Source organism: Nicotiana attenuata, unplaced genomic scaffold, assembly GCF_001879085.1.
Source record: "Nicotiana attenuata strain UT unplaced genomic scaffold, NIATTr2, whole genome shotgun sequence".
Classification (NCBI taxonomy): domain Eukaryota; kingdom Viridiplantae; phylum Streptophyta; class Magnoliopsida; order Solanales; family Solanaceae; genus Nicotiana; species Nicotiana attenuata.
In genome coordinates this window covers 36,726-51,291 of record NW_017672906.1, presented here as the reverse complement: position 1 = coordinate 51,291, position 14,566 = coordinate 36,726, and the positions used below count along the sequence as shown (strand labels likewise).

General features: G+C 38.0%; 1 protein-coding gene and 1 long non-coding RNA gene across 2 annotated transcripts; both read right to left on the bottom strand.

Annotated features, from left to right (window-relative positions):
* Positions 1-2,096: 2,096 nt before the first annotated feature.
* On the bottom strand, positions 2,097-4,079 carry LOC109214889. The gene is made up of 2 exons (XM_019378853.1): positions 2,995-4,079; positions 2,097-2,463 (listed from the first exon to the last, which is right to left on the bottom strand). The coding sequence occupies exons 1-2, from the start codon at positions 4,077-4,079 to the stop codon at positions 2,097-2,099; spliced, it is 1,452 nt and encodes a 483-aa protein (XP_019234398.1).
* A 4,673-nt stretch (positions 4,080-8,752) lies between these two features.
* Positions 8,753-12,281, bottom strand: LOC109214891. Its single transcript, XR_002066279.1, has 2 exons — positions 11,188-12,281; positions 8,753-8,956 (listed from the first exon to the last, which is right to left on the bottom strand). It is a non-coding gene; the product is annotated as an uncharacterized LOC109214891 (long non-coding RNA).
* Between the last annotated feature and the right edge of the window lie 2,285 nt (positions 12,282-14,566).

Sequence of the window (14,566 nt, the reverse complement as noted above, 5' to 3'; positions counted from 1 at the left end):
CAGAGAGATGATTCTAATAGGCTGCAAGAAATTTGAACAGGCGCGGCGCCCACACACCACGGCAGTGGGGGATTCTTATAGTACGGATTTTTCTTGACTTTTTTATATCCAGATGTTGTTCTCGACCCCCGAACGCGATCCCGGCTTAATCCCTTGGGCTTTTACTCAGACTTCAAAGCTCCAAATAGCTCGAATTCATTTTATAACATCTACTTAGCTGGGAATCACTCCTACAAGGCATAAATCATACAATTAGTGCGAAACAATAGCGATTAAAGCTTAAACTTAATTAAAGTGCAGTAAATTAGAGTGCAATAAGAGACTAAAATACGAGATTATAGCCTACCATCAACACCCCACACTTAAACCATTGCTCGTCCTCAAGCAATCAAACCACACTTTATAAAGACATGACATTTTTAAACAACTCTCATAACTCATCATACCAAGACTAGTTAAAACAGATTAAGCACAATAGTGTAACTTATTCACCTCAAGAATTGGCTCACAAGTACCACGCATTATTCACAACTCACTCACTTACTCTAACATAGAGGTCAAGCATTACCTTTCCTTCCTAAATCAAGTGCCCTCACACAACAATAGAGAGTAGTTCCACACACCATAAAATTTAAGAACAATTAGGAACTCAAGATAGAAAAAATTTAAACACTCTCATAAACAACATTCATATGCCACAAAAGATGCACCATAGGCTTGCCCGTAGTGTACTACTCTACTAATTGAGTTCATTCAGTCAAGGATCAAGTAGGACTTTAATTAGGTTTAATGTAGGCTGCGGGACGAGTAGGAAACATTTAGATATAAGAGTGACTACACCTCCCTAAGAACTTTAATACATATTTTAATATTCAATACCCCACACTTATGTCAAATTATGGCTCCACCTTCACATCAATATACATGAACTCCCAAATTATTTAAACACAATTACATCAAAAGATACCACTATCAAAGATATTTTGGACAACAATACAACCTTTTTTTCTCATTCTTTTCTTTTTCAATTCAAGTGGCTCTTACTTTCAACATATTGCACATTTCTCCTTATTTCATGAGTTCCACTCAAAAGCCAAACCAACCACCCCGAACTTCAACTTTTACAAAGTTCATACAATTCAAGTGCTCATGAGAGATACAAGGTTCAAATAGATGGTCAATTTTGTAATGTGGTTGCCAAAGAAATATGATTACAGGATCAAAGGGGTTAACTACGATACATAACAATTAGGTGGGCAAACATATATCATTGGATCAACAAAGAAACACCTATATCACTTCCAACACTGAATAAAACTACTATTTCGCTTTGCAGACACACGAGGCAAGTTCTAGACATCAAATGCAATGCACAGAATCATACAAATCTCACACACACATGGCATATAACTCACTCAAGATTGAACTCATCAAGACACTCTAGTCAAAGCAGTTAAGCAAAGTTAAGATTATACAATTTAAGGTACTTATACAAGAGTCAAAAACTAAGCCTAAGCGTCACAACTAAAGCACTCACTATTCTCAAAGCATAACAAAGTCAAGAGATATTGCTTCCATTTCAAATCATAGCACAAGGTTTTCTACTCCTAACAAAAATAAAAACTAACTACACCCGGTTCAAACAAAACCCTTAGAAAAGACCGCGTCACAAAGAAAAACCAAGGCGGAATTGTTACACTACCTAACAAAAGAAACTCTGTTTGTCTCTTTCTTTCACCTTTAATCCCTCAAGAAACCCGTTGAATGATATCCATCATCGGAAAAAGTCGAAAATTTTAATTTTTTTATGGTTTTTTCAATTTTTCTACTACTTAAACTAACAAAAGCAAAAAACAATCAAGCTAACTAAGACTAATATACATACAACATACAAATATCCCCTACCATAAACTTTAAGTTGTGGCATTTCCCCATGACACACAATTAAAAAACATAAGGTAGAGGAAGCTTCCCCGAATCTCTAGTCGGGGTCTGAATCGAAGTCGGGATCCATTCTACGCGCCCGAACTAGTGCACACATCCACGCTGACAGCTTCTTTTCAGCCTTCTTGGGGTACACCCCACACTTGTCTTTCTCAATCAATGCAACCTTTTTTCACACCCTTCACCTTCCATTCAACACTTGCAACTGGCCTCTCTTTTTTTACTCCAGTTGCTACATTCATCTCAAAAGTCATAGTCTCCTCACCCACTCTATGTATGAGTTTTCTATCATGTATATCCAGTATAGCTCTACCCATTGCTAAAAATAGTATTCCTAAGATGAGGGGGACCTCCTTGTTCTCCTCCATATTCACCACTATGAAATCTACCGAAAATACGAACTTATCCACCCACACCAAGACATCTTCCACTATACCCTCGGGTGTTATAGTTGTTTGGTCTGCCAGCTGCAAAGATATTGGCACCGACCTTATCTCTCCAATCTCCTTCTCCAGTTTCCTGTAAATAGACAATGGCATTAGATTAATTGAGGCACCAGAATCACATAAAGACTTACCAAAGTTAAGAGTGCCTAAAGAGCAAGGTATCGTAAAACTCCCTGGATCTCCACACTTTTGTGGGAGTTTATATTGCAAAATTGCACTGCAATGCTCTATGAGTTTGACCGCTAAGGTCTCTTCTATCTTTCTCTTCTTTGTAAGGATCTACTTCAAGAACTTTGCATAAGCTGGCATTTGGGATAGAACTTCAGTGAATGGCAGGTTCACATTAACTTGTCTAGCATGTCTAGAAATCTCTCAAACTGCTTGTTCAGCTTTTCTCTATAGAGCTTTTTGGGAAAAGTTAGAGCATGCATGTGCTTGCTCACATCATCAGATTCCTCCCTTCTTGAAGTTTCCTCTTTCTTCTTTTTCTTTGCCCCCTTCTTGGTTTTCTTCTTCTTATCATCTTCAATTTTCAGCTCCTTCCCACTTTCTTTTTCAGGTGTCACCTCTTTTTTGGACTGGAGTGGGTTCTTTCAACACTTGCCCGCTTCTCAAGGTCACAATATTTATCGTTTCTTTGGGATTCTTCTCAATATCAACTGGCAGAGTACCTGGGATTCTCTCAGACAATATATTTGCAATTTGTCCCACTTGTCTCTCCAAGTTACGCAAACTTGTCCCAAGTTCTTTGATAGCTGCACCATGAGCATCTAGCCTCTCATCCATATTGACAATGAAGGACTTCATAAGATCTTCTAGCCCAGACTGAATTGGCTTTTGAGGCTGAAACTGCAGCCTCGACTGATTCACAAAACCAGGAGCTCCTTGAAATCTGGAGTTATTTTGTTGCCATGCATTTGCTGTACCCCCAGGTGAACTCCATGAAAAATTGGGATGCTTCTGACCCATTGCATTGAAATTATAATTACCCACATCATTCACTTCCTCCATTGAAGCTTGACACTCATGAGTGAGGTGTCCTCTTCCACATATATCACAGGCTGCAGGAGACTCATTATGTATCGAAGCCAAGATTAGCTTCCTTATTTCTTTTGCCATGGCATCAAGCTTTACCTGCACAGATGTGTTAGCATCGACCTGGTGAACACCAGTTGATCTTCTTCTTTCAGTAATCTTAGAGGGCCGCTGATTTGCATCTTCAGATAACTCATCTAGAATAGTGACTATCTCCTTTGGAGTATTTTTCATAAACGGGCCTTCAACTGCATTGCTCAATGTTCTGCGTGAGGCTGGTGTCAACCCATCCCAAAAGTCCTGGAGTTTCATCCAGAATTCAATTCCACTATGTTGACACTTTCTAACAATCTCCTTAAACCTCGCCCAAGCTTCAAACACAGTTTCAGACTCATTTTGGTAGAAGTTATGGATTTCTCTTCTAAACTTGCCCGTCCTAGCTGAGGAGAAATATTTAGCAAGAAATTTTCTGGTCATCTCCTCCCATGTTCTAATTGATCTGTGGGGCATGCTTCGAAGCCAGTGCTTTGCATCATCTTTGAGAGTGAAGGGGAATTCCCTTAGGTAAACTGCATTTTGTGACACATCGTTGTATTGAAAGGTGTTCATGATCTCCTCGAAGTCCATAAGATGATTGTTTGGATCTTCATTCATCTTTCTTCTGAAGACGCATCTGTTTTGGAGGGTTTGGAGCGACCCTTGCTCCTATTAAAAATTGTTGGAAGATATCGGTTCAGGGAAAATAAGGTTGATAGGATAAGTACAAGACAAATATTTGGGATATAAGTCTAGATAATTCACTTTTAATGTTCAAGTGATTCTCTCGAATTCACTTGGTTATTAATTCAATTGTCTAGTAGAAACTCCTCTCTCGATTAAGTCTAAACCTCACAAGATGAGTCAAATTAAGATCGGTGAAGATATGCAAGAATTCATAGTGGATTGATCTTTAGGAGAACCTCTCTCGATTAACCTCTTAACTAGGTTTAATCAACAATTCAACTAGCCTCTTTCGATTACTAAGAAGAATTAATGTCTTCAACTACAAAATATAATGCAAAAATATCACAAGTTATGCCTCTCTTGATTACATGAACAAGTGAATATAGATACAACGATTAAAATATCCAAAATGATTTCAATGCATAAAACTAGAGTTAATTATCCACAAACAAGTATCAATAAACCAAATCCATCAAACTCTAAAGAGAACTACTCCATAGATATGGAGTAGTTCATCACAAATATGTTTAAATCAAAGAAAAACATAAAACGATCCAAACTCTTGTCTTGAGTGAGGACTGAATGATGAAATCCTAGTGCTTTTGCTTCTCCACCTCCTCCTTAGCTTCCGTAGGTCTTAGATGTGTTAAAAGTCCTCCAAATAACGTTTTACATGTATTTATACTAAGTAGGGTCAGGCCCAAATGAAAACACCTTTTCCTGCGCGAAATAGGATTCCGACTCTGTAAAAATTACACAGGCGCGCCGCATGGGGTGACGCGCTATGCGGGGAATTAATGGGGAAGTTCAGAGAGCTGATTCTGACAGGCTGCAGGAAATTTGAACAGGCACGCGCCCCACGCGCCGCAGCAGTGGGGGATCCTCAAAGTATAGATTTTTCTTGGCTTTTTGATATCCAGATGTTATTCTCGACCCCCAAACGCGATCTCGGCTTAATCCCTTGGGTTTTTACTCAGACTTCAAAGCTCCAAATAGCTTGAATTCATTCCATAAAATCTACATAGCTGGGAATCACTCCTACAAGGCATAAAATATACAATCAGTGCAAAACACTAACGATTAAAGCTTAAACTCAATTAAAGTGCAGTAAATTGGATTGCAATAAGAGACTAAAATATGATATTATGGCCTAAAATCATGGGCCGAGGTGGGTATAAGAGGTTGTTCAGGTTAGCCAAGACGCGAGAAAGGAAGGCTCGTGTGATGACCCAAAAGGTCATCACTTGTTTTTAAATTAAATTCTGCATTTCGAGACCTTAAAAACCTCTTTCAGCATCACCTCGATTTGCATGCGCAGTCCGGGCACGTAGCCGGAAAGGTCTATAGGTGAAAATCTGTGAAAAATGATAAAAGAGACTTTAAAATGAATTAAGTTGACTTCCGTCAACATTTTGGGTAAACTGACCCGGACCCGTGATTTGACGGCCCCGGAGGGTCCGTAGGAAAATATAGGACTTGGACGTATGCCCGGAATCGAATTTCGAGGTCCCAAGCCTGAGAAATAAATTTTTAAAGAAAATTGTTTTCTGAAATTATTTATGAGATTTGGAAATGAATTGTGATTAAAACTTGGTGGTTCGGGCCCGCATTTTTGTTCCGGCGCCCGGTATAGGTCTTATATGTGATTTAAGATAAGTCTGTGTAATTTGGTAAGAAACCGGCTTGAAACGACGTGAATCGGATCGTTTTTGAGAAAATTGGAAATTTGAAGTTCTTAAGAAAATTTCATGATTTTGATGCTAAATTCATAGTTGTTGATGTTATTTTAGTGATTTGAATGCACGAGCGAGTCCGTATGATGTTTTTAGGTTGGTGTGCATGTTTGGTTTGGAGCCCCGAGGGCTCGGGTGAGTTTTGGATAGGCCACGAGGTGTATTCGGACTTAAGGAATTGCAGACTTCAGCTATTTCTGTGCAGGCCTGCAGGCTTCGCATTGCGAAGCCTGGCTCGCAAATGCGATATCGCAAATGCAAGGGCTTGGTCGCAATTGCGAAAGCAGCCCAGGCCAGCCTATCTTTGCAATTGCTAGGACTTTGATCGCAAATGCGATCCCCCAGCTTGAGGCCAGTAATCGCGAATACGACATATGGATCGCAATTCCCAGCTCGCAACTGCGAGCCATTTTTCGGGAATGCGAACATAGCAGAGGTCGGGGTTCGCAATTGCGAACCCTGTTCGCAATTCCCATATCTGCAACCTGCAAATTTTTATACTTAGCCGAAAATCAACCATTTTTCACATCTTTTCAAAACACAAACTCCCTAGGCCGATTTTTCAAGAACAAATCTTCTTCCAAATCGATTGTAAGTCACTTTTAACTCGTTTCCTTCAATCATTAACATCTTCTAACATGATTTCAACTCCAAATCAATGATTTTCATGGGGAAATTGGGTGTTTTGGGTAGAACCTAGGTTTTTTCAAAAAAATGGGGATTTGGACCTCGATTTGAGGTCCGATTTCAAAACAAATTATATATTTGAGTTTGCGGGGGAATGGGTAATCGGGTTTTGGTTCGAACCTCGGGTTTTGACCATGTGGGCCCGGGGGCGATTTTTGACTTTTTGGGTAAAACTTTTGGAAACTCATTTTCATGCATTATAATTGATTCATTTAGCATTTATTGATGTAATTAAGTAACTTATGGCTAGAAACGAGCGAATTGGTGGTGGAATCAAGGGCTAAAGCGATAATTGAGACGTGAATTGTGTTCGTGGCATCGAGGTAAGTGTTTGGTCTAACCTTAGCTTGAGGGATTAGGAGTTGAGTCCTATTTGCTATGTGGTAATTGTTGAGTACGACGTATATGCATGGTGATGAGTATCTATACGTTGGTGTCTAGCATGCCCGTGAGTCTCTTAATGCGATTTTTATGACTTCGTCATATTATTCATATCTTGGTGATGATTTTTATTTGTTGGGCAAGGTTCGTGGAAGTAATTGTGATGTTTGATTATTGAGGAGCATTGGCTCAAGTTGTATAACGAATTGTGAAAGTATGAGCGGTAATTGAAACCTTTGGAGCATTGGCTCAAGTTGTAAGTAAGTTGTGAAAAAGTGAAAAAGAGAAAAGAATCACTATATTGACTCCCTTGCCGGGATATTGTTGTTGTTTTGATGTTGTTCTTTGCCGGGACTTGTTGTTGAATTATTGTTCCCTTGCTGGGATTCTTATTGTAATTTCATTCATTTCCTTGCCTTATTGTTTGTGATTGTTGTTTGGGTGAGGAAGAGAGTTAAAGCACGAAGGGTGATGCCGTGCATTGTTTTGGTAAGAGAGTGTTAAAGAACGAAGGGTGATGTCGTGTATGATTTTGTGAGGAAAGAGTGTAAAGCACGAAGGATGATGCCGTGCATTGTTTTGGTAAGAGAGTATTAAAGTACGAAGGGTGATGCCGTGTATGATTTTGTGAGGAAAGAGTGTAAGGCACGAAGGGTGATGTCGTGCCGCACGATGTACCATTCCGTGCCGATTATATTGATTATATGGTGAGGACGAGAGTAAAAGCATGAAGGGTGATGCCGTGCACATTTTCATTACTTGATTGCTTTGGTGAGGACGAGAGTAAAAGCACGAAGGGTGATGCCGTGCACTTATTATTTTCTGGTTCTCTGTTGATATCTGAGATATATTGTTTCTTCTATTTACCTGTTGTCTTTCTATTCTGAATCGATATCTCCTCCGCAGCATGCTACCCCTCCCATACTTGACTGTTTAATTATGTACCTCTTTTCCGTTGTATATAGTTGAATTTCACAGGTTTGTTTGGTAGTCTGGTCCTAGTCTCGTCACTACTTCGCCGAGGTTAGGCTAGGCACTTACCAACACATGGGTTCGGTTGTGCTGATACTACACTCTGCACTCTTTTGTGCAGATCCCAGTGCTGTTGACTTTGGACAGTAGATTGATTGACTACCTTCAGTCCACGCGGAGATCCAAGGTAGACATTCAGGCGTCCGCAGGCCCTGGCGTCTCCTCTATCCTTTACTTCCTGTTTCATTTCTTTGATTCAGAAACAGTGTATCTTTTATTTTCAGACTTTGTATTTAGCACTCTTAGATCGTCTGTGGTACTATGACACCAGTTCTGGGTGATTAAGGCTTAAACAATTGTATTAGATTCATATTTCAGTTATTTCACTATATTTCTTCCGCTTATTGAAATTTTTGCTGTTTTCACATTATTGCTTTATAAATGCTAAAAAGGTATAAAAATGGATAAAGGTAATCTGTTCAATAAGTGGCTTTCCTAGCTCACATTAGTAGGCGTCATCACGACTCCCGAGAGTGGGAAATCCGGGTCGTGACAGCTCGTGACGTGGACCAAGTGAAATGCATAAAGGACGAAGAAGGTAGAGTTTTGTTGGATGGCTTATTCATCGGAGATAGCAGACCTACTTCCATAGTCTTTGCCACAACCCCAATTTCCCTATGTAGGATGTCGTGATGACACCTAGTCTCTAAGACTAGGTAAGCCTAACACTAACTGAATTAAGGATAGAATTTAACCAGAACAACTACGAAGCATGAAACTGAAATTTCTATAGTAAAACCAATGATCCTGAGTGCAATACAATACCAAAAATCGGTAGTACGTGTCATAAGCTTTACTGAGTTTACTTGAATAATATTCTAAGTACAACTGTTCCGGAAGAGAAATAGACAGTACAAGTACAATATCAGAAGGTGACTCCGAAGCCTGCAAACACAACGACAGGTTTACCTCGAGTCTCCACAGCAAAACCCCAAACAACTAGCTAGTGATCAACCAACTCCAAAGTACCTGAATCTACACAAAAATGTACAGAAACCGTAGCATGAGTACACCACAGCGGTACCTAGTAAGTATCAAGACTAACCTCGGTGAAATAGTGACGAGGGATAGTCAAGATACATACTAGACTAAATAACCTGTACAGGTATGAACGTGAAACTAACAGGAAAACAATGTCAGTATAAGCTAAGCATGGTAAAGATAACAAAACAATACTCGTAATAAAGCACTAGAAAGAACGATTAGAAACATGGGACAAACAAGTAATAATGCCATAGAGTGAGATGAACACAATTTAAGTCCGGTGAAACCAAGTAGAAGGAACAAGTAATAATTCAATAAGAGCCACCACTTTCTCACAAGATTCGTTCAAGGATTTCCCCGAGGTACTTCACCTCATAGCCACATTTCACGGGTCCTAATTTGTGAACCCTAATCACTTGGCATCTAGTGCCCATATTACCATTCATAATCGCACGGACGACTCATGTGGCAAGGGAGTGACAATATCAAATATCTGCACGGACAACTCATGTGCCAACAATAATAATGACTGATGACCACACGGACAACTCGCGTGCCAATAGAACAACTCTCACACAGAAGGCAAGTAAAGGAGAGTACATGTAAATCGTCAATAACATCAGGATTCATCTTCTTAAACCGATATGGGTCATTAATTATGTGTATGCTTGTGCAAGTGTTCTATCACAATTCAAGTCAACAAGTAAGAGTAGAAAGAATAATTGGCACATAAGAAACGATCACCAAAAAATGTAAAAGGTATAACTCACATAAGGTAGGCACACCACTACACAAATATCAACAATAACAATGCCCCTAGGCCATCACAAGTCATCACAAATCAATCCCCGACATAGCCCGTCTTTTCTCACCATGTGCGCAACACTAAAGTAAATGCCCGCCTTGTCTTGCCACACACGCATAATAATATTCTCACCTTATCTCGCCACATATGCAAGTCCACATATATATAGCCCGCATTGTCACGCTGCATGTGCAATTATCAATAGTAACAATAGCACGGACAACTCACGTGTGAACACCCAATAATTCTCTCAACAATATCACGTGTGCCAAAACATAACAATACAATATAAGGACTTTCACCACATGTGCCCATATGCCATAACTTTTCCTCAAAACAATTTCAATATCACAACCACGCATAGCCCTTGGCTCAACAACACTAAGTACAACAACAACAACAATCACACGAGAGTACGACAAGTAAATCAACACAAGAACTTTAGAACATAAAGAAACGGAAGAACGGGCTCACAAAGAAAAACATGAAATAATGGTCTCAACAAGAATAGCTCAACAAGGGGAGAGATACCGTGCAACAATGATTCCACATAGGTACAACTCGACGATAAGAGATATAGCATGATTCAGTGATTCCAAATAAGGATAAGTCAACAATGAAAGGGATAACAAAACTTCAATTATGGTTAAGTAAATTAAGCAAAGGACGACGATAACTTCAATTAAGGTTAAGCAATTACGGAGAGACAACATGGCAATAAAAGAGCAACAACTTCAGTTAAGGCACATAAAAGTTTAAATTGGCATTAATTCCAAGTAAGACACGTAAGAGTGAATTTAGTAAATAGAGGATTTAACATGATAAAACAACTTCATATCTAATGAACATAAGAACCTAAAAGCCCTAAACTGTCAAATTTCCACAATTAAGTCCGAGTACGTACTCGTCACATCGCGTACACGACCTTCACATGACCCAATTAGCACAAATGACTCAAATCCTAAGGGCTAGTTCTCTCACACAAGGTTATGCAAGATACATACCTCAAAGAAGCTATACTGATACTCTAAAATGACCTTCTCGAGTGAAACAAACTCCGAATGGCTCAAATCTAGCCAAAATAACTTTTTTTTTTCAAAATAACTTCAAAATCATAAATAAAACTCATAGAAAATAATTCTGGATAATAAAGCTTCGATCTTTAATCAAAAATAAAAATTCAACCCGGGCCCGCACCTCGAAACACGACAAAATTCATAAAAATCTGAATACTCAATCGATAACAAGTCCAACCATAAAAGAATTACCAAATCCCGATATCACATCGCCCTTGAAATCCTTATTTTACATTTTGAAAGATTTTTACTAATTTTTTCCCAACTCAAACCACTAGTTTAATGATAAAAATAAAAATGGAATCATGAAATAAAATCAAATCTGGGTAGAGAACACTTACCCCAAATCCATAAGTTAAGAACCCCTCAAAAACCCCTCAAGCCTCTTCTCTCCCCTTTCCCATTTCTACCATCTCCCTCCATCGCTGCCTGCCGGGTTTCATCACCAGTCAGGCGGCGACGCCCACCACGACCTCCCCACTCCCTGCTCTCTCCAGATCTGACCAGATCTGGGTGGAAGTGGACCCACGCTGCCTCTGTCGAACGTTGAAATCCGGCTACTACTGCTTCTCCTGTCTCCGTCGCTCCTCTTATCCACCTTCTCTAATGGTTTAGTAGTTTTTTCAGGCTTTGTGTCTGCCGGAAAACAATTAGATTTGGACGGAAATACAATTTTCCGGCGATACCTGCTACTATGTGCTTCACGTGTTGCCCTGGTTACCCTTGCCGTCATAGTCCGAGAGTGCTGGAGAGAAGAGAAAGCGGTAAAAACCTCTCTTATTCGGTCACCAAGAAGTCGGACGTAGCATTTTTTTCCTAATAACTTATAGTTGACGAACTGGCCGGAAAGTTTAGCCGGTGACCACTGTTTTTCTCTCTCAGTTTTGAACTTCTGTGGTTCTGGCGCTTTTGCTCGCTGACTTGACTCTCCGATGGGTCAGTGGGTGTTAGATTTCTATCGCTACTGTTCACAGGTGTTGCATACGAAATTCCTAACTGTTCTTCATGAGTTTCACACATCTTTGTGGCCATCTCTGTGGGGATCTTGTTCTGTTTTCCCTATCGCATTGCCTCAGTTATTTGGTTGGTTTAATGGTGTTTTCTGGTCAAATAGGACGTTGTTCAATTTCGTTGATATAGCTTGCTTGGCTATCGTGTTTAATTCTGTCATACATATTTGAAATCTCAATCTCTTTGATGCTCGCCGGACCACGATGTAATTCTGACCCCGTTTGATGTTTGTTCATACTTTGTTTTTGACCAATTACTGATGTGAGCAAAACTAGTAGACCGAGGCCTATGAAAAGATTTAAAATTTTTGAGGTATTGTGATGATTTTTGACTGATAAGGGCAAGATACTACACCGTCCCTCGAATCTGGAACAAAAATATATTTATGACGTAATGATGAAAGCCAAAGAAAAATAATAGACAAGAATGCGACGATCCGCGCTTTGGAAGGCAACACGGTTGGCCACCGGAGTTGCTACCAAGTCGGCGTTCGCGTTCTAGTGTCTTATTGCTATATGGCATACACCATTCGAGCCTCCAAAAATATTTTTAAATTATTTTCAAAATAGTATTTTCCTATAATATTTTTAAAATTATTTTTAAAAAAACTTTTTCCAAAAACCTTTTTTAGAAAACAATCTTTCCAAAAAACAAAAACATTTCAAATCAATTTCAAGAAAAATTTTCCAAAAATATTTTAAAACGAAAACCGTTTAAAAAATATGTCACTCTATTAGTGTGATTCTTACATAATATTTTACTAATAATTTAATTCTCTTGTCCTGCAAAGTACTATTACGTGGAGTCGTTTTCGGAAGACGACACTCGGAAATGAAACCTACCCCGCCAAATTTCCGCTTCGTATTTTCCGTTTTCGGATGTACCTAAAACGTAAAGTATAATGAAAATCGTAAATAGAATTTGTGTTTGCTCGCTTACGGTGATGCTGCTTATTTGCTAAACACTTAGGAAATTGCATCTAGTTAATAATCAGAGTAACTTGCCATATTATGTGTCAAATAATTCTTGAAGTGTGTATGAGATGTTGAATCTATTTCATGATATGGTTAATTAAATTAGGACCGGTGTATACCTAACTAATCAGATTAGTCACATCCATAAAAATGAAAATATGTCATCTTCTTGCAAAAAAAAAAAAAAAAAATAATTCTTTCTGTGTCTTAAAATTATATGAATATATTTTCGAACCACTTTATGTATAAAATTGTTCTTTAATTTAAGTAGGTAATTGTAGTTGGACCATCATACTATTCTTTGAGAAAACTTAGGCTTTGCGGTCATTCAGGTTTGGCTCACATAATTGTGTTCCGAGACCATGACTCTAAAAAATTATCTTTAGTTATTCATCGAATAATAATTTATTGTTAGCACAAATATTTTTCTTGTGTTGATAAAATAATTGCTTATGTCACAAGTATTTTGATACATCTTTTCTATACCATGTTCATTCATTATTCATCAAATTACTTCTTTTAGTTTATCCATTGTCTACTAATATTGTTTAAGGGTTATTCTTTTCCGCTCTTACCAATCATTTAGAGTCAATTTCTATTCCTAACTTTTCACTTAAATGGTTAATCTTTGCACATAATTCAAAATCTTCCAAAGTGTATCCTTTAATTAATATTCATTTAGTTAATTTATAAAGATTCCACATATCACTACATAATATCTTATATTTTTATTCCTTTAACACTTATTCATTCATGTTAATATTTTCACACTTTGTTTCTTTGGTCAAATTACTCATATGCAAATAATCATTCCTTTCTTTTCACTTTACTCCTTGATACATGTTCTCTCATACTTTAATTATTCATTCAAAGTTTTTGTCTTCAAATCGTAAGTATATTCTTTTAATCTTATTCTTGTGAAATTCAAATCTTTGTTTAAATACTTTGAGCCAATATGTATTATTGAAGCACAATTCTTTTATATTATTCAACTCACACTACGATACGTTTCTTTAATATATTTTTAATACTTTTAATACTCCATTCTTGTTGCATATTTTGGTTACATATTTAATTATTCTTTGTCTAAATTACTTTTCACACTTATTCTTCAAAGCACAACTCTTTGTACTCTTCATATATTCTATACAATTCGATATACCTTGATCATTTCGTTTTCAAAACATAAAGTCAATGGCATGCTTTATTTGCACATGATCTATTATGTATTTAAGTATTCATTTGGGTACATGTTAATCACCATCTTATTTGAATTCTTTGCTAATAGTAGTGAGTATTTACTTGAACCTCCCTTCTTATTTGATCGAGTCCACTGGAACCATATTTTGAGGATTTTGAGTAATGCTTAACACCTTCCCCTTGTGATAACTTGAATTCTTACCTAGATCTCAATGGTTTCACAGACCATAATCAAATTTGCATTACATAGTGTATGTCACGACAGAAAATCTGACTAGTCGTGATGACACCCAATCCAACTCGCTAGGTAAGCCTGTTTAACAATAATCCAACTTCAAATGAGATTTAGTGAGGAAATAATGATGAAATTATTGAACTCTTATACAACTTCCTAAGGACTGGTAGTACAAATCATGAGTTTATAAGATTTAGAGTTTACCAAGCTGGTATGAAATAAATACTTCATCTGTTCGAAATATACATAAACAGATTCAAAAATCTAAAGCTACCAAGAACAAGAGGCAGCTATAACCGG

What these genes read in the sequence shown, in the direction of transcription:
- LOC109214889 (XM_019378853.1), bottom strand. Translation starts at nt 4,079, where the DNA reads ATGAATGAAGATCCAAACAATCATCTTATGGACTTCGAGGAGATCATG. An exon ending in ATTGTGACCTTGAGAAGCGG is followed by an intron (nt 2,464 to 2,994) that starts GCAAGTGTTGAA and finishes GTCTATTTACAG; the next exon opens with GAAACTGGAGAAGGAGATTG.